General features: G+C 41.4%; 1 protein-coding gene across 2 annotated transcripts in view; it reads left to right on the forward strand.

Moving 5' to 3' along the window:
* The first annotated feature begins 455 nt into the window (after positions 1-455).
* The window catches only part of LOC139385557 (ubiquitin-associated and SH3 domain-containing protein B-like), a 41,503-nt gene continuing 21,647 nt past the window's right edge, over positions 456-20,311 (forward strand). Inside the window, exon 1 of one of the 2 annotated variants that reach the window (XM_071130727.1) lies at positions 456-733. In XM_071130727.1, coding sequence (XP_070986828.1) covers positions 606-733 — 128 coding nt within the window. In that variant the 5' untranslated portion in view covers positions 456-605. The remainder of the gene's footprint in view (positions 734-20,311) is intronic. The other variant, XM_071130726.1, reaches the window with a different exon arrangement.

Raw genomic sequence — 20,311 nt, forward strand, 5'->3', positions numbered from 1 at the left:
TTTCTATTCACGTGGGCAGATTTGTAGCCCATGATATCCTGTATGAATGGTATATGATGAGACAGTTGTGAAATTAATGTGCCAGGTAATGGTTTGTGAGTCATTTTATAAATGTAACACATTGTCTTTTTATGAACATTGAATAAATATGGGTTATTAATTTATTAGGCAAATGCAGTTTATTAGTAGCCTAATTTCACTTATTTATTTATTGTTCCATATTAGACTGGGTCTAACGTTACTCTGTATTACATATTGCTCACTATCTACAATTCTCTTTTATTTTTGGCTCAAGCTATACTGAATAGTCTATTATTATGCTAGTATACCTATTATTATTCGGCTACTATAATTTAGCATACCGCAATGGGTCCCATACAGAGAAGAGGCGAAAATTCATAATAAATCCCGTGCGCTCTGCACGTATCTTTCCTTTTAAAATTCAAATCGCAGCAGCAGACATAATTTGAGTTTCTGGGGGCGGGGAGGGAGCGACCGCACTTGCTCACAAAAATGATCGGTTGTAGACTATTAGATATCTTTCCCCGCCACTCGCTACAGTATCGTAGACTGGATCTAGTCTGAAACCAATGGAATCCTGAATCATGGCTGCAAAAGAGGATCTCTTCAGCAAAATCATCCCGCGAAGCCTTCGGCCGAAAGTATCGGGCACTGTGAAATATGGATCGAATTTGGACGTCCTCTTATCGATGGGTTTCCCCAAAGCCAGGGCGTAAGTAGGCTACTGTGTACTTTATCCGAGTCACTCGTAGAGATGAACACTAGCTCTTTAGGTATAGTTTTAGCATGTGTTAAAATGACAATTTGCATTGTTAAAAATAATGTTTTCTGACGCACTGTCGTATTTCACCTTTGAAGGCAAAGTATTGATCCCCATTCTCTTTCTCGCCATGCGCAATTGGCTGGCAGTTGCCTACTTTTCCTCATGACCAGAAACCCTCACGCAACCTGTACTCAGGGGTAGGGGTAGACGTATTATACAAAACTAAAACCCAGGATACTCAAGTTAGTATGATATGTTACGTTGGTAGGGTATATATTATTTTTGGATCCATTTCGTATGATGTGTTACGAATTACAATTCATATGATGTGTTGCGAATTACAATTCGTATGATGTGTTACTGAATTTTAAATTGATTAAATTTAGATTTTCTATTACTGGCCTACACAAATTGCACCATAATGTCAGTAGAAATATGCTTTTAGACATTTTTACAAATTAATAAAAAATGAAAAGCTGAAATGTCGAGTCAATAAGTAGTCAATCCCTTTGTTATGGCAAAGTTTAGGAGAAAAATAAGTTTAGGAGTAAAAATGTACCACTTAACAAGTCACATAATAAATTGCATGGACTCACTCTGTGTGCAATAATAGTCTTGAGGATTTTTGAATGACTACCTCATCTCTGTACCCCACACATACAATTTATATGTAAGGTCTCTCAGTCGAGCAGTGAACTTCAAACACAGGTTCATCCACAAAAGATGGGTACCTATTGGTAGTAAAAAAAAATGTAGACATTGAAAATCCCTTTGAGCATGATGAAGATAATAATTACACGTTTGATTGTGTTTCAATATACCCAGTTACTATAAAGATACAGGCATCCGGAGAGGAAGGAAACCACTCAGGGATTTCATGGTGGTGACTTTAAAACAGTTACAGAGTTTAATGGCTGTGAACTGAGGATGGATCACCAACATTATAGTTACTCCACAGTACTAACCTACATGAGTGAAAAGAAGGAAGCGTTTACAGAATAAAAATATTCCAAAACATGCATCCTGTTTGCAATAACACACTAATGTTAAACTGATCAAAAATTAGGAAACTAAATTAACTTTTTTTCCCGAATACAAAGTGTTATGTTTGGGGAAAATCCAACACATCACTGAGTACCACTCTTCATATTTCCAAGCATGGTGGTGGATGCATCATGTTATGGGTATGCTTGTCATTGGCAATGACTAGGGAGTTTTTTAGGATAAAAATAAACGGAATAGAGCTAAGCACAGGTAAAATTTTCAGCAGACAATGGGAGGAAAATTCACGTTTCAGCTGGACAATAACCTAAAATACAAGGCCAAATACTGGAGTATACTGCCATATACTGGAGTTGCTTACCAAGATGACATTGAATGTTAATGAGTGGCCTAGTTACAGTTTTTACTTAAATCAGCTTGAGAATCTATGACAAGACTTGAAAATGGCTGGCTAGCAATGATCAACAACCAACTTGACGGAGCTTGAAGAATTTGAAAAAGAATAATGTACTATTATTGTACAATCCAGGTGTGTAAAGCTCTTAGAGACTTACCCAGAAAGACACCGCTATAATCCCTGCCAAAAGGTGATTCTAACGTGTTGACTGAGGGGTGTGGAATAATTATGTAAATGAGATATTTCTATATTTTATTTTCAATACATTTGCAAAAATTTCTAATAACATGTTTTCACTTCGTCATTATGGGGTATTGTGTGTAGATGGGCGAGGAAAAATATATTTAATCCATTTTGATTTCAGACTGCAACACAACAAAATGTGGAATAAGTCAAGGGGTATGAATACCTTTTGAAGGCACTGTATGATATGTTATGAATTCCAATTTGTTGTGGCTAACGTTAGCTAGGTGGGTAATGCTAATGTTAGCTAAGTGGTTACTGTTAGCTAGGCTAGGGGTTAGTGTTAAGGTTAGGAGTTAAGTTAAAGGGTTAAGATTGGGGTTAGGGGAAGGGTTAGCTAACATGCTAAGTAGCTAAAAAGTAGTAAATACTTGCAAAATGCTGAAGTTGTCCGTGATGAGATTCAGGCTGTGTTCACGTTATACGACCATCCACCTACCTTTTTGTTTTTACCTTAAGTAACAGCCTGGCCTCATAGAATTAGATGTAATTGCCAATCTGGGCAATTTGGGCCACTCAAATTAGTATGATATGGTAGCCCTTTACAGTCTTACACGTATGTATACTTGTTGAAATTGGAAGATTTGGGCACTAATAAACACCTAAATTGGAAGTTAGTGGCCGTACATGCTATTACATGACGTCATATCTCTAGCTCTGCGCTTCACAGCGCTGTATGGGTTTTACAAGCAGCCCATAAGTAATTTCATGTGACCATTAACTGTTGTTCAAAAAACTAAAATCAACACTAGAAAATCAAGACAAACAACCAACACCATTAAAACAAGTAACCCGAATGTTGCGTGTTCGAATCTCATCGCAGACAATTTTAGCTAACAAACAACTTTGCAACTACATACTACTTTTTAGCTAATTTGCAACTACTTTTTAGCTACTTTGCAACCACTTAGCATGTTAACTAACCCTTCCCCTAACATTAACCCATTAACTTAACACCTAACCCTAACCTTAACCCTAGCCTTAATGCCTATCCCCTTGCTTAGCTAACATTAGCCCCCTAGCTAACTTTAGCCACAACAAATTGGAATTCGTAACTTATTATACGTATTGCAAATGTGTAATATATTGTACAAATTGGAATTTGTAACATATCATATATTAATACATACTATACAAAACATAACATATTATACTAATTTCAGTGTCTCGGATTTGTTTTTACTGTATCGCGTCTATCCCTGAGTCCAGGTTGTCTTATGTAACAATACAAAACATACAAAACATAACATATCATATTAATTTGAGTGCCCCAGATTTTTATTTACTATGTAACGTCTACTCTATGAAACCGGGCTGTCTCAATAGGTCATGTCATAGGCTACTGTAATCATGAATGTTGCTCTTGGTCTGGGTTGGAGTTTGGTGCTCAATAGACATTAATGGTAGTTGGTGGAGACTGTATGTAAGCTGGAATTCTTATAAATGCTGATGGTATTGATGAGATGAGATATACACTTCACCTACACAGATATGATAGCCAACAGAAAACGTTTTTAAGTCTGGAAGAAACTGAAATTACGTGACCTTGAGAGAGAGAGACTGTGTGTCATATGGATCACGCTCAATTTTATGTTTTGAGCTGAATGGATTGACTGTTCTTGATGTGACCAAATTACTGCAGCACAGTATACAACTGTTATGTCAGCTGGGTCCTAACTTGGAGAGACTCACAGACTCAGACAGACCCACCATGTAAGGAAGCATTTACAGTTGTCCTCATGTCACCATTATAGAGAGTAAATACATTGTTAACTTTTCAAACTTATATCAATTGCATAATTTCTATGTGATCAGGATCACAACCCACATCATTGTTCAGTAAAATAGTAAATATGCATCCCAGTGATTATTATCATAGCTATTCACAATAGTATTATTTTACATCTCACACTTTTAAGTCCCAGTCTCAAATCTGTATTACCTCCTAGACATTGAGGTCAGATGTCATAGGGAGTCTGTTGTGACTTGCATGCTGAATGGTCACAGACATTACGCATGCGCACACACACATGGCAGTAGGAATGCCCCGAGGCTCCCTTTGTCAGCAGAGAGAGAAAGAAAGAGGGGGAGAGAATGCCTAGAAGCTGTGAGAGAAGCCACAAGCTCTTTTACATTAGACAGCCCGTGACTGCTCGGCCATGACAGAGCAAGTTATTAATAACCTCTTCCTCTTTCTCTCTCTATCTCCCTCACTCAAGTATTGACCCCACTACATTTCCTGGCTGACTTAAAGGGACATACACTAGGAGATTCATCATATCTGCCACCTCTGTCACTGACTAGTGTTTTGGTCCAGGGAGGGGGAGAAGGGGCTGCCTGAGAGCATGTTGGAATCACTGGACGCTGTGAATGGACTGAAATAGTCAAGCAGTCGGATATTCACTTAGATGCTTAGGAGAATGACAATGCAGAAGGGGAACAAAGCTGGGTCAGCATCAACTGACATTTACTAGATATTCTATGGTGGGATGAACCACAGTAGCTACAGTGTGTGAGAGATATCACTGAGGAGTGAAAGAGCAAAAGGCAACAATGTACCGAATAACATCTGGGATGATGAAACTCAGTCACGAGGTGCTGTTTTTCAGACTTGCTTTCTACACATTGGCATTTTACCAAACATACAACCCTTCAGCAGGGATTTGATTCCAGTCATACCTGGCGGTGCGTGCTGTGCACTCCCAAAATAAAGATAAATATAGCTGCAAACAGCCATGCCAGGGCTCACACTTTGGCCCCATAGCGCCACCACCAGGAGAAATTTCAACATTTCCCTAGGATGAACTGTACTCCTTACCACGCTTGCCAAATATCAGAACTCAACATCGAAAGATCATGCAATATGCTTCTGTTGGTTTTTGGACCAATTTTAATGATGTTGACGACTTTAAACATCTTCTCCACAACTGCTAGACCGATTCACACCAAATTTGGTATATAGCATCTATGTACCGATATCTTTAAATACACGTTTTTCCAGGACTCTACCTTTAAACAATATGTCTGCTATGAGCCAATGAGCTTGCATGAATGTTTTTCCTGTCAAATGGCGCCGCCATGTGGCCAAACTGAACCATACAGTACAGATTAGCTGGACTCATATCCCTGAGCATGTGTGCAAAATGTATCACTCGAAGTCAAACAGATCAAGAGATATCAACATGTGCCCGTTATAGCGCCACTGTGTGGTTGACCTGAATGTGCTTGCATACGTTGAGTATAGACAGTGATTGGAACATCAAGTTTATCAAGTTTTGTTACAATACAAATATCTGTGTGTGATTTATATGCATTTATGTGCCAGACCACGCCCACATTAATATTTATTGGTCAGTAGCGGCCATGTTGTTTGAGATGCTAGCCTGGAAAATATTGGGTTGAGAGACCTTGGTCCATACATAATATAATTCATGTTTCACGCAAATCGGTCATTCGCTGCCAGAGGAGTAGTGTTTTAACAAAGAATTACAAATGGCAGAAAATCCATCATTGCGGACCTTATGCATTCTTGAGGCTCATTTGTTCCTTGTGAGGAGAGGGACCTATGTACCGACTAGGGTTGGAAAGGGTCGGAAACCTTCTGGTAAATTTTGCTGAAATTTTCCATGGGAAGTAAAGCCCTGGAATATGGGGAATTTTGCTTAAATTCATCAAAATTGCTTATAACAGTGAACCTTTTTTTATGGGATACACATAAGGCAATTCTAGGTCTTGTGGCATATTTTGGTTAAACTATCCTCATTTCAATGGAATTGCAACCCTCTGCATGCACAGTGCATTCTTCCATCACATGTACAGCTGATTCTCAAGATCTTGCACACTAATGAGATGCTATTGAGCCCACACTACTACACTGTATGAACTAAGGACTACGTGCTTTCTGGTAAGTTTTGATTACAATACTGGGTGGGGTGAATATATTTTATATGACATACATTATTTTTTGTTAATTAGTAAATAATAGCCTACAGCAAAGTGTGTTTAAATAATCTCTAACTTGTTACCATGTTTTGCTACCATGTGGGTTTTAGCTTGCTTGAGACTGCTAACCGAGGATTGTTAATTCACCTGTTTCCATACAAGTGTCATTTAAAAAATGTATCTTACAAAGGAGTTGTTTAACCTAACTGCTTAACTATGTATCTGTACATGGAATTGTATTATATTTTTAAATATTTTTTTTCTAATCTTTACAGGAAAATGCCACGGGCACTAAATGATGTGTGGAGACATTTCACTGCAGCTAATGGAGAAGAAAAAGTGGTGTAAATGTGTAAATACTGTGCCAAATCATATGTGAAGAATGCAACAAAGATGCAGAATCATCTGGCCAAGTGCATAAAATTCCCCCAGCGCTCACGACAAGCAACCTCTGACAAAAGTCCCTCTACTTCTATTCGAGGTGAAAATGATGAATCAGATGACTGATTGATAGCAACAGCTCATGGTCCTCCTGGAATCAGATGACTCAATGGAGGAACGTAGTCAGAGAAATGCTGATGAATGTCTTGCTTGAGCTGTGTATGCAACTGGTTCACCTCTGATGCTCACAGGTAATGTGAGTCCTTCCCTCACGTCACATCTATTGGCTGTGCTGCTCATGCATTGAATCTGCTCTTCAAGCACATCATGGGCTGAAAACAATGGATACAGTATACAAGAGAGCCAAGGAAATGGTTAGGTATGTGAAGGGTCATGAAGTTATAGTAGCAACCTACCTCACCAAGCAAAGTGAGAAAAATAAGAGCACTACATTGAAGCTGCCCAGCAACACCCGTTGGGGTGGTGTGGTCATCATGTTTGACAGTCTCCTGTAGGGGAACGATTCTCCAAGAAATGGCCATATCACAGTCTGCCGATATGGACAGCCCCATCAAGAGGATCCTCCTGGATGATGTATTTTGGGAGAGAGTGGTAAGCAGCCTGAAACTCCTGAAACCTATAGCAGTAGCCATTGCACGGATTGAGGGAGACAATTCCATCCTGTCTGATGTTCAGACTCTGCTTGTAGATATAAGCAAATAAATCCGTACTGCCCTGCCCACTTCACTGTTGCTCCAAGCAGAGGAAACTGCAGTTGTGAAATAGGTAAAAAATCATGAAGACTTCTGCCTGAAGCCCTACATGCCGTAGCGTACATATTGGACCCCAAGTATGCTGGCAAGAGCATCCTGTCTGGTGCAGAGACCCACAAGGCTTATGGTGTCATCACTACCGTGTCTCGCCACCTTGGCCAGGATGAGGGCAAGGCTCTTGGCAGTCTGGCAAAGTACACATCCAAGCAAGGGCTTTGGGATGGAGATGCAATAGGGCAGTCATGTCAACATCTCATCAGCCACCTGGTGGAATGAACTTTGTGGATCTGAGGCTCTTTCTCCTGTTGCCTCTCCATCATCCTCCAAATCCCACCCACATCAGCCGCCTCAGAGCGCAACTGGTCCTTGTTTGGGAACACACACACCAAAGCATGCAACAGGCTGATCAATTCAAGGGTCGAAAAAAATGGTGGCCATCCAATTTTGAGGCTTCTTGAGCCTGACAACGAGACATTATCAACAAGTTTGGAAAGTAACTGAAGATGAGGCCTCAGAGTCTGATGTTTAAGAGGTGGACATTGAGGAGGTTCAGGGAGAAGACATGGAAGCCTGAGAGGAGGACAACCAAAGCTTTAGTTTCTGGACTATAATTTTACAGATGTATGTTGAAAACATTTTTGGGAGATGCGATGGGTCATTGGGGATCATTCAATATTCCCTTTCTTTTGTTGTTCAGTGAAATAATCCCATGTGAATAGTCAACTCATTTAATTAAAGTTCAATTCATAACTAAACATTTTTTTTATTTCTATTGGAAGGATTTAATCATTGGCAATTATGTCTACTTTTGATAAGGTAATATGTTTATGTTTCTGTCTCCATATGATATGGTAAATATATCCAATGCAAAAAACATCTACATTTAAATGGTATTAATATTAATTTGCATATATTTTCCGTTAATTCCCATATATTCCCGTTAATTCCCACGGAAAGTTTCCACCTCTGAATATTCCCCAAAATGTGCAACCCTAGCACCAACCTTTCAAATTTTGCAGTTTCAATTGCTTGTTATAGTGCCACCATCTGGCCAATTGGCATGACATTGCATTAGGGAGTGTGGCCCATGGGCCTTTACCATCATGCCAAGTTGCACCCTCCTAAACCTTACCATCTCACGGGAATTAGCATTTTTACCAAATAAGTAACATTTTATTTCTCACATGCGCCGAATACAACAGGTGTAGACTTAACTGTGAAATGCTTACTTACGAGCCCTTAACCAACAATACAGTTCAAGAAATAGAGTTATAATTACTAAATAAAATAAAGTAATTTTTTAAAATAAAAAGTAAGAAATAACAATAACGAGGCTATATACAGGGGGTATAAGTACCAAGTCGATGTGCAGAGGTTAAAGCTCCAGGATCCAGTTGCAGAGGGAGTCTGTGTTTAGTCCCAGGGTCCTTAGCTTAGTGATGAGCTTTGTGGGCACTATGGTGTTGAATGCTGAGATGTAGTCAATGAACAGCATTCTCACATAGGTGTTCCTTTTGTCCATTTGTGAAAGGGCAGTGTGTAGTGCAATAGAGATTGCATCATCTGTGGATCTGTTGTGGCGGTATGCGAATTGGAGTGGGTCTAGGGTTTCCGGGATGATGGTGTTGATGTGAGCCATGACCAGATTTTCAAATCACCTCATGGCTACTGACGTGAGTGCTACGGGGCGGTAGTCATTTAGGCAGGTTACCTTCGCTTTCTTGGGCACAGGGACTATAGTGGTCTCCTAGAAACATGTAGGTATTACAGACTGTCAGTGAAGACACTTGCCAATTGGTCCATGCATGGGCTCCTGAGTGGCACAGTCGTCTAAGGCACTGCATCTCAGTGCAAGAGGCGTCATTACAGTCTCTGGTTCGAATCCAGGCTGAATCCCATCCGGCTGTGATTGGGAGTCCCAAAGGGCGGCACACAATTGGCCCAGCGTCGCCGGGGTAGGCCGTCATTGTAATTAAGATTTTGTTCTTTACAGACTTGCCTAGTTAAATAAAGGTAAAACAATTGCTCTGAGTACAATCCTGGTAATCCGTCTGGCCCCGCGGCCTTGTGAATGTTGACCTGTTTAAAGGTCTTGCTCACATCGGCTACGGATAGCGTGATCACACAGTTATTCGGAACAACTGGTGCTCTCATTCATTCTTCAGTGTTGCTTGCCTCAAAGTGAGTATAAAAGGCATTTCGCTCGTCTGGTAGGCTCGTGTCTGGGTTTCCCTTTGTAGTCCATAATAGTTTGCAAGCCCTGTCACATCTGACAAGCGTCAGAGCCGGTGTAGTAGGATTCAATTTTAGTCCTGTATTGACACTTTGCCTGTTTGATGGTCCGTCTGAGGGCATAGCGGGATTTCTTATAAGCATCCGGATTAGTGTCCCGCTCCTTGAAAGCGGCAGCTCTAGCCTTTAGCTTGGTGTGAATGCTGCCTGTAATCCATGGCTTCTGGTTGGGATATGAATGTGCGGTCAATGTGGGGATGACGTCATTGATGCACTTATTGATGAAGCTGGTGACTTAGGTGGTATACTCCTCAATGCCATTGGATGAATCACTGAACATATTCCAGTCTGTGCTAGCAAAACAATCCTTCAGCGTAGCATACATGTCATCTGGTCACTTCCATATTGAGCGAGTCACTGGTACTTCCTGCGTTAGTTTTTGCTTGTAAGCAGGAATCAGGAGGATAGCACTATGGTCAGATTTGCCAAATGGAGGATGAGGGGGAGCTTGTATGCATCTCTGTGTGTGGGGTAAAGGTGGTCTAGAGTTTTTTTCCCCTCTGGTTGTACATGTGACATGCTGGTAGAAATGAGGTAAAACGGATTTAAGTTTGCCTGCATTAAAGTCCCCGGCCACTAGGAGCGCCGCTTCTGGATGAGCATTTTCTTATTTGCTTATGGCCCCATGAGTGCGGTCTTAGTGCCAGCATCGGTTTGCGGTGGTGAATAGACGACGACAAAAAATATACATAAACTCTCTTGGTTGATGTGGTCTACAGTTTATCATGAGGTACTTAACCTCGTGAGCAATAACGCGATACTAATATTACACATCGCGCACCAGCTGTTATTGACAAATAGACACACACCCCCACCCCTGTTCTGTCCTGCCGCTGCACGGAAAACCCAGCCAAATGTATATTATCCATGTCATCTTTCAGCCCTGACTCAGTGAAACATAAGACATCACAGTTTTTAGTATTTTTTTTGTATAAAAAAAACAAACTTTTACCCCTTTTTCTCCCCAATTTCGTGGTTATCCAATTGGTAGTTACAATTTTGTCTCATTGCTGCAACTCCTGTACGGACTTGAGAGGCAAAGGTCGAGAGCCGTGCATCCTCCAAAATACAACCCAGCCAAGCCACGGTGCTTCTTGACACAATGCCCGCATAGCCCGGAACACAGCCGCACCAATGTGTCGGAGGAAACACCGTACACCTGGCGACCGTGTCAGCGTGCTTTGAGCCCGTCCCGCCACAGGAGTTGCTAGAGCGTGATGGGGCAAGAACATCCCTGCCAGCCAAACCCTTCCCTAACCCGGACGACACTGGGCCAATTGCACACCACCCCATGGGTCTCCCGGTCGTGGCCGGCTGCGACAGAGCCTGGACTCAAACCAGGATCTCTAGTGGCACAGATAGCACTGCGATGCAGTGCCTTCGACCACAGTGCAGCAGGTAGCCTAGTGGTTATAGCATTGGACTAGTAACGGAAAGGTTGCAAGATTGAATCCCCGAGCTGACAAGGTAAAAATCTGTCGTTCGCTGACAAATTGTCACAAGGCATGCTGATCTCTGCCCCCTATATTTCCATATTTTCTTCACGCGAATGACAGGGATTTGGGCCTGTCTCGGAGAAGCAGTATATCCTTCGCGTTGGACTCATAAAAGAAAAAATCTTTGTCCAGTTCGAGGTGAGTAATCTCTGTTCTGATTTCGGTCCTTAGTGACGGTAGCAGCAACATTATGTACAAAATAAGTTACAAACAATGCGTAAAATCACAAAAAATAGCACAGTCGGTTAGGAGCCCTTCCGGCACCATTGTAAATCCAACGAGAACCTGAATAATGAAAGCCTACAAACATAATAGTGTTTCAGCCAGCTTCGCTGCTTGAACCACTAATGAATGTACATTTTTTTAGGGCACCCCAAGGGCCAATGATTTGACCCTGCACGTGAGGCTTCTCGGTTGGTTGTGCCATGCACTCAGTATACTGGTGTAGTTGTGTCTAATGTACAACTCTGCCCTTAGGGGAAAAAGCCCTCTCTCATTTCACTTCATTGTCTGTTTGGCATCAGTTCCTTTTTATTTGGTTGATGGTAAATAATGCACTAAACATACAACACAAGAATAGAGGCTATGAAACCCTGAATAGAGGGTATGAAGTGCTCTATTCTTGTGTTGTATGTTTAGTGCCTAATTGTTTCAAGACAAGACAATCAATTAAAATGGTTAAGGCATTTAGCAAAGAAAATGTTTATGGCACTTGCTTAGACTCCAACAATGACCAGATACCCTATTTGCTGCCACTGACTGACATCATTCTCACAGTCTACAAACAAATTACTCTTTTGGTTTGCATTTACACCAAGGGTTCAAAACAATACGCCTCAGAGATGCTTTTGTGAAATGCTGCCCTTGAGGTTTGTCGTTTCTCCCTCAGTATTTGCTACGACTGATTAAAACAGTGTTCATTAATTGGAACACATTGGTACTGTTTTGATTTGATTCATTAGCCGACGCAAATGGCGACAGTTAGTCTGGCATTGGACAGTGTTCTTCCCATCTGAATTCCTCTGTTCTTGAGCTGCTATCTCATAATCAGGCTCTGAGTTTTCAATACTCTCTGGGGACTTCGTTTATACTGCGTTCCATGGCTTGGTCTGATGCAGGCTTTCAGATTCTCTTCCAAGTCTTCTACTACTTGGTTTAAGCTGATGATGACCAAAAATATATTTAGGAAGACACAGCCTGTACAGTTTATTTTTAACAATATATTTACTCTATATCTATATTCTGTATAACTGTGTACTGTATATGTTTTTATGATTATATTTACTCTAAGGAAAAGCTGGAAAAGAGTAGGTATATAATATCTCATTATTCTGCTCATGACTCTTTTCCAGGGATGTTCACCACACATTTCGTGTGTAGTAGTAAATGCGGCTTTCACCAATTAACTATGCTCACCGCATAATCCAAAATTGCAATCCACTGCAGCTTCTAGGGATATTTCTGGCTCATATGATTTGGTTTAGTGCAGGCAAACACTGTTTTTGACATCTCTGAAAATTGCAGCCTAGTCGCAGTTCAAGTAACACAGTATGCTTACAATGCCGTCTTAGAGCATTCCCCCCGGTTTCTGAGCAGTTTAGTTTGTCATTTTTTATCTCCACACCTCTGTAATGTTCTGAGTATTTGCCGGAGAGGTTTGTGGAAAATTGTGTAAATATGCTGGTACCTACAGTATGTGCTGTTCCTGTCTTGTCTTCCTCTGTGATGATGAGTGGGACATATCTGTTAACTGTGGCTGGAAAGTCTGAAGTGTTGGAGCATGAGTGGACGACATAGGGGCTGACACAGTGGAACCTATATTTTAAAGGGAATTGTTCTAGCTGCCTCCCCCTTCTTAAGCAGCAACATTGGATGTAGAATAGTGCTTTTATTATGCGTGATTCTTTTTTTGGTGTTTTTGTTCAGGTCATTTTCTCTGTATTTGAAATAGTTATGTAAATGAGATTCCTTGGATTGTTTTAGCATATTGTTTAACATATCAGTGGGGTTCACTTTTTTGCTACAGGAGCCATTAGTTATTTTATTATACATATTTTTTATTTTATTTTTTATTTAACCTTTATTTAACCAGGAAGGGCTCATTGAGATTAAAATATATTTTTCAAGAGCGCCCTGGCCAAGATAGGCAGCACCAAGTCATTACAAAAAAATTACAGACAGACAACATGGAAAAACTACAAGTAATCTAGTAAAAACCATTGAATTCACAAGAGTATAAAACAGCAAATTAAAAACATTGACAGGTCAGGGAATCAGCCTCAAAATCCTTCATCAGTGATTTAAAAACACCAATCGGGACAAAGCCTTTTTACCAAATTCAGTTCGGACATTTGGGAACAGTTAGCAGGATAAAGTCCAACGAACGAAGAGAGTACCCACCACATTTCTGAACAATAAAAATGCACAAATAAAAAGGTAGTAAACCCAAAATGGCTTTGTAAATAAAAATATACCAGTGACTGAGCCTACGAGTGACTAGAGAAGGCCAGCCAACCCTGGTATACAAAGTGCAGTGGGGTTTTGCAGTTTAAATATTACAATTCTAAGAGCAAACGATACATTTATATGCCAACTTTGCACTAACGTTACATTAACGCTGCATCACTGCATCACTCTGTAGCAGGAGGATCAACCTAGGGTGTGTAAATGTCATGTGTTTCATTCCAAAGTGAGGTACATCACTGAATATAATAATGCTTTTAAAGTTCTGTCTGGAAACTCAGGACACCACATAATGTCATCATTGTTCTCCAATATCACGCAACAAGACCAGTTAAAGAGGCTATACAGGACCTTTGGATAGAAGTATTGTCCTGAAATGACTTCACTGGCCAGAGTGGCAAAGTGGCAAACGTTCCAAAGGATTTGTGTGCTTTCATGAGATAATAAATTGATTCATATTATATCATGAACCTCACAGCCAAGATTCAAGCAAACATTGAACGTAAATTATTAGCAACTCAACCTCCATAGTGTATCTTTGGTCTGTCCAGACACTCAGATACCATATCATGTTGTCATTGTTGTCTCCAATATCACACAGTATGGTCAGTTAAGAAGACTCTTCTTTAAAATCCCGTGGGTGACCAGCACAAAGAGATAAGTGTGCCAGTCTGCTCTCCTCAATGCTGCCTATTGTCTCGCCAGTCTGACGAGGCCTGGCCACAGTTGCTGACATACCCGCAGGTGCCCGCCCTGGTATATTTTGGGACAGACAGCTGTGCTCCTTCGGTCCCCTCTGCTACTAGTACCGTCTCTGCCCCTTTCTGTCCCCCTGGCCTGCGAGGCAGCTGTTGTTTGCATTAAGTCGTAAAGGGTTCGCTCAGAGTGAGACTGACGGCGTTGCATCTGTTCAGTGATGCCATCAGCAACAGACCACTAGGAGCTTTGCAACAGACACATTGGAGACAAAGCACATTTACAATCCAGCCTTTCTGTACCTTCACCTCACACATGCACTAGCAGTAGCTGAGCTGATCCTGCTTGAAAATACACCATCTTGTGTGGATGCAATGTGGTCCATTGGTAACTGCTTTTTAGCTTGCCATCCTTTTCTCTCTTTATGTATTTGTCTTTGTGTGTGTCCTCTGTGTGTGTGTGTGTGTGTACTCTGTGTGTGTGTACTCTGTGTGTGTGTACTCTGTGTGTGTGTGTACTCTGTGTGTGTGTGTGTGTGTACTCTGTGTGTGTGTACTCTGTGTGTGTGTACTCTGTGTGTGTGTGTACTCTGTGTGTGTGTGTACTCTTTATGTGTGTGTGTACTCTGTGAGTGTGTGTGTGTACTCTGTGTGTGTGTGTGTGTACTCTGTGTGTGTGTGTGTGTGTACTCTGTGTGTGTGTGTGTGTACTCTGTGTGTGTATGTGTGTGTGTGTGTGTGTGTGTGTGTGTGTGTGTGTGTGTGTGTGTGTGTGTGTGTGTGTGTGTGTGTGTGTATATGCTGTGTATGTGTCTGTGTTCGTTTGTATCGTTGTGGCTGCGCCATATGTGTCTGTGCTATCTTTGCCAGAACTATGACAGCCAATTCAAGAGCTAGTGTCCTTCCAGCCTCATGCTTCCAGCATACTGCGGCATCCAAACCGCTGACTGGAGTCACTATGTTTGGACATAGGGAGCTCCAAATCCCTGTCAGTTTGCTGGACATTGGGTCCAAATGATCCGAGATGAAGTTACAATTGATGCGCTTTTAATTACAATTTGATATGATGACAGGCGTGCGTGAATGACAAAATTATTATGTCAAAATGCAATTGCCCTCATACTGTGTGCCCGTGCAATGATATGCAGATGTCCATATATGATGCAGCCTACTTTATCATTATTATGTACACAGTACATAGCTACTGTATGTATACTGTAAACATGTATACATATGTGTAGCATACTGGATCCAGTTTTCACCTACTTCCCTACTAGCAATGTGAAAAACAAAGGTGTGTACCAACCCAGAGTCAGAAACAACTCACTGGAGAAACAACAATGTGTTTTATAGCCTAAATAATGCCATTAGGATTAGTGACAGACATTCCGCTGATTTCTGTGAATGTAGACTAGGCACTGAACCAGAGGGGGTTTCTTGACTCTGTACTATAGCCGTAATGACAAGGCAAGTGTGTTTGAGGCTTGGTTTGGCAAGCACAAGGTACTTACAGCTGTGGAGCATCTGTCATTAACCAGCAGTCTCTTCATCGGATTTTTATCAAAGAGGCTAGCATTAAAATGTATAACGCATGCTGTACAGTGCATTCGGAAAGTATTCTAAAATGTATTAAATTGTTTTTTTTCTCCTCATCAATCTACACACAATACCCCATAACGACAAAGCAAAACATTTTTTTTTTAATGTTTGAAAATGTATTTAAAAAACCAACAGAACTCTCACATTAAAGTATTCAGCCTCGAGTCTTCTTGGGTATGACGATACAAGCTTGGCATGCCTGTATTTGGGGAATTTTTCCCATTCTCTCTGCAAATTCACTCAATCTCTGCCAGGTTGGATAGGGAGCGTCTCTGCACACTATTTTCAGGTCTCTACAGAGATCTTCGATCTGTGGATAAGTAAAGACCTCCCTCACAAATCATTTGAGCATAATTGTAGCATGGTAGATAATTGCAGTCAGCGTGGTAGAGCACAGTGAGGGGAGTTTTGTCTGAACAGTAAGTCCTTCATTTACCCCTCAACTCTTCCTCTAGACGTCAATGAAATGCATAATGAGAGGAAAACACAGCAGAGAATTAGTCGTCAGTAAAAGCCTTAATGTTGTTGCTCCATGGGGCTCTGAATCCAGCAAGAGTCTGCATGTGAGAGTGGGCTTACAAATATTCTACATTGACACATGTTATTAATAAGAATATGTGTGCGTGCGTGCGTACATGCTTGTCTGCCCGCCCGCCTACCTTCCTGCAAGCCACAGTGCAATAAGATGTGTTATTCCAATGTTCCAATGCCTTTTAAATTGTGCAGTTCGATATTTAGTTCAATTAAATTTACCGCCCCCTAACTTTCAATTCAAAACACATCTTCACTGCTCCTGGGAGTAGATCAACAAATTCCTCTCAAGTTATTATACTACTTCCTCGGGTGTCTGTTTGACTGTGAGAGTAGAGGCAGGCAAACACATAGAGGCTGTAACAATGTACAGGAAAACAGGAAAAAGATGATCCGTTCTATTAACGTGAGGAGGACGGAATTCTTCCACCATCACAGCACAATGCAGGAGGAAACAAAGTCTCCCAGAAGAAATATAACCTTCTGTGAGTAGAACAAAGCAGTTACACCCCCACATTGACCTGTCCCAGATAAGATCATGAACAAGTTCATATATTGCCATTATCATTACCGATATTACTATTTTCTTTATATTTGTATGGTTGCTGTCAGTCATCTTTGCAGGCTTTACAATTTGAGATTTTGAAAGAGGAGCATAATCAGAGAGAGAGAGGGGGGGGGGGGGGGGTGGGGTGCAAGCCCATGGTGTTTCACTCTGGTCATGCTCTAGTGGTCAGTGGCTTAGCTTCAGTGTGACAGGGCCTCAAGGTCTCTGGCAGGTTTGTAAACAGGAACTGTCCGTATGCAGGGGCCAGAGCCATGGGATTTCCCCGCAGAGCTGAGATGGGAGGGGTAAGAGTGTGTCTGTCTGGGTGGAGGTCAGCTGGTGTTGAAATGGTATGGGACATTTCTTGTGAATGGGTGGGGGGTGATGGGGCACAACTGTTGTCAAACAAGGAGGAGGGGCCAATGAATATACAAAATTAGTTACATTTTCTAGCACACATCTTTTGAATGGGATGTCAGAGCTGAATTCGGGAGCCTTCTCATTGCTCCGATCATCCCTCACAGAGATATCCTGGTTATAATGTAAAGCACTTTTTCACAAATTTGTATGAGAGTTCCCTCGTCTGTCTGATACTGACAGGCTATAATAAATATTAACTCAACCTCCATTCTCATTAGTTTACCATTTCCAGCCATGCAGTTTTCTGTTTTATAGTGTAGTAATGATCGTGTCACCCTTTTGAAAAGAGATAAGTGACAGAGAGAGAGAGAGCAACAAAAAAGCTTTTGAGACAGGGATGCAGCTTCGGCCCCACCCTCTTCAACATATACAGTGCATTCTCAGGAATCGCAGTTCCACAATAAATGCTTGTTTTGTTCGATGATGTCCATCAATTATGTCCATTTATGTCCAAATAGCTTCTTTTGTTAGGGCGTTTGGTAAACAAATCCAAAAGCACGTTCTGGTCCAGTCGGACGAAAAGTTCAAAAAGTTATATTACAGGTCGAAGAAACTTGTCAAACTAAATATAGAATCTATCTTTAGGATGTTTTTATCATAAATGTTCAATAATGTTCCAACCGGAGAATTCCATTTTCTGTAGAAAAGCAATGGAACCCCTTAGTCAAACAGCACCCATACGGTCCCACATCACAGTAGAAGCCTGAAACAACGTTCTAAAGACGGTTGACATCTAGTGGAAGCCTTAGGAAGTGCAAAATAACCAATATCCCACTGTGTATTCGATAGGCATTAAATAAAACATCCCCACAGCATGATGTTGCCACCACTGTGCTTCACCGTAGGGATCGTGCCAAGTTTCCTCCTGACGTGATGCTTGGCATTCAGGCCAAAGAGTTCAATCTTGGTTTTATCAGACCAGAGAATCTTGTTTCTCATGGTCTGAGAGTCCTTTAGGTGCCTTTTGGCAAACACCAAGCAGGCTGTCATGTGCCTTTTTACTAAGGAGTGGCTTTCTTCTGGCCACTCTACCATAAAGTCCAGATTGGTGGAGTGCTGCAGAGATGGTTCTCCTTCTGGAAGGTTGTCCCCTCTCCACAGGGTACCTCTAGAGCTCTGTCAGAGTGACCATCGGGTTCTTGTTCACCCCCGTAACCAAGGCCCTTCTCCCCCAATTGCTCAATTTGGCCGGGCGGCCAGCTCTAGGAAGAGTCTTGGTAGTCTTGGTAGTTCTTCCATTTAAGAATGGTGGAGGCCACTGTGTTATTGGGGACCTTCAATGCTGCAGAAATGTTTTGGTACCCTTACCCAGATCTGTCTCAACACAATCCAGTCTCGGAGCTCTATGGACAATTCTTTCGACCTCATGGCTTGGTTTTTGCTCTGACATGCGCTGGCAACTGTAGGACCTTATATAGACAGGTTTATGCCTTTCCAAATCATGTTCAATCAATTGAATTTACCACAGGTGGACTCCAATTAAGTTGTAGAAACATCTCAAGGATGATCAATGGAAACAGCATGCAGCTGAGCTCAATTTCGAGTCTCATAGCAAAGGGTCTGAATACTTATGTAAATAAGATATTTCCGTTGAAAATAAACTGTTTTGCTTTGTCACTATGGGGTATTGTGTGTAGAGTGGTGAGGATGTTTTGTTCTTATCTATTTTAGAATAAGACTGTAACGTAACATCATTTGGAAAAAGTCAAGGGGTCTGAATACTTTCCGAAGGCACTGTATATCAACAAATTGGCTAGGTCACTCAATCAGTCTGCAGCACCCGGATAGAAGCTGAAGTCAAATGTCTACTGGTTGCTGATGATCTGTTTATTCTGTCCCCAACTAAGGAGGGCCTACAGCAGCACCTAGATCTTCAGCACATATTGCCAGGACCACAAATATTCATTCTGTCTAGACACCGTTGCCCTAGAGCACACAAAAAAATATATTTACCTCGGCCTAAACATCAGCACAACTGGTAACTTCCACAAAGCTGTGAACGATCTGAGAGACAAGGCAAGAAGGGCCTTCTACGCCATCAAAAGGAACATAACATTTGACATCCTATTTAGGATCTGGCTAAAAAATACTTGAATCAGTTATAGAACCCATTGCCCTTTATGGTTGTGAGGTCTGGGGTCTGCTCACCAACCAAAGATTCACATAATGGGAAAAACACCTAATTAAGATTTTGCATGCAGAATTCTGCAAAAACATCTTCAGTGTACAACGTAAATCACCAATAATGCACACAGAGCTGAATAATTAGCCCATACCCACTAATGATCAAAATCCAGAAAAGAGACGTTAAATTCTACAACCACCTAAAAGGAAGTGATTCCCAAACCTTCTATAACAAAGCCATCACCTACATAGATATGAACCTGAAGAAGAGTCCCCTAAGCAAGCTGGTCCTGGCGCTCTGTACACAAACACACCCCACAGAGCCCCAGGACATCAACACAATTAGACCCAACCAAATCAACAAAAATGTAATTACTTAACAAATTTGAAAGAATTTACCAAAAGACTAAGCAAACTGGAATGCTACTTGGCCGTAAACAGAGAGTACACAGTGGCAGAATACCTGACAACTGTGACTGACCCAAAACTAAGGAAAGCTTTGACTATCTACAGACTCAGAGAGCATAGCCTTGCTATTGAGAAAAGCTGATGTAGGCAGACCTGGCTCTCAAGAGAACACAGGCTACTGTATTTGCACACTGCCCACAAAATGAGGTGGAAA

Source organism: Oncorhynchus clarkii, chromosome 27 (genome assembly GCF_045791955.1).
Source record: "Oncorhynchus clarkii lewisi isolate Uvic-CL-2024 chromosome 27, UVic_Ocla_1.0, whole genome shotgun sequence".
NCBI lineage: Eukaryota > Metazoa > Chordata > Actinopteri > Salmoniformes > Salmonidae > Oncorhynchus > Oncorhynchus clarkii.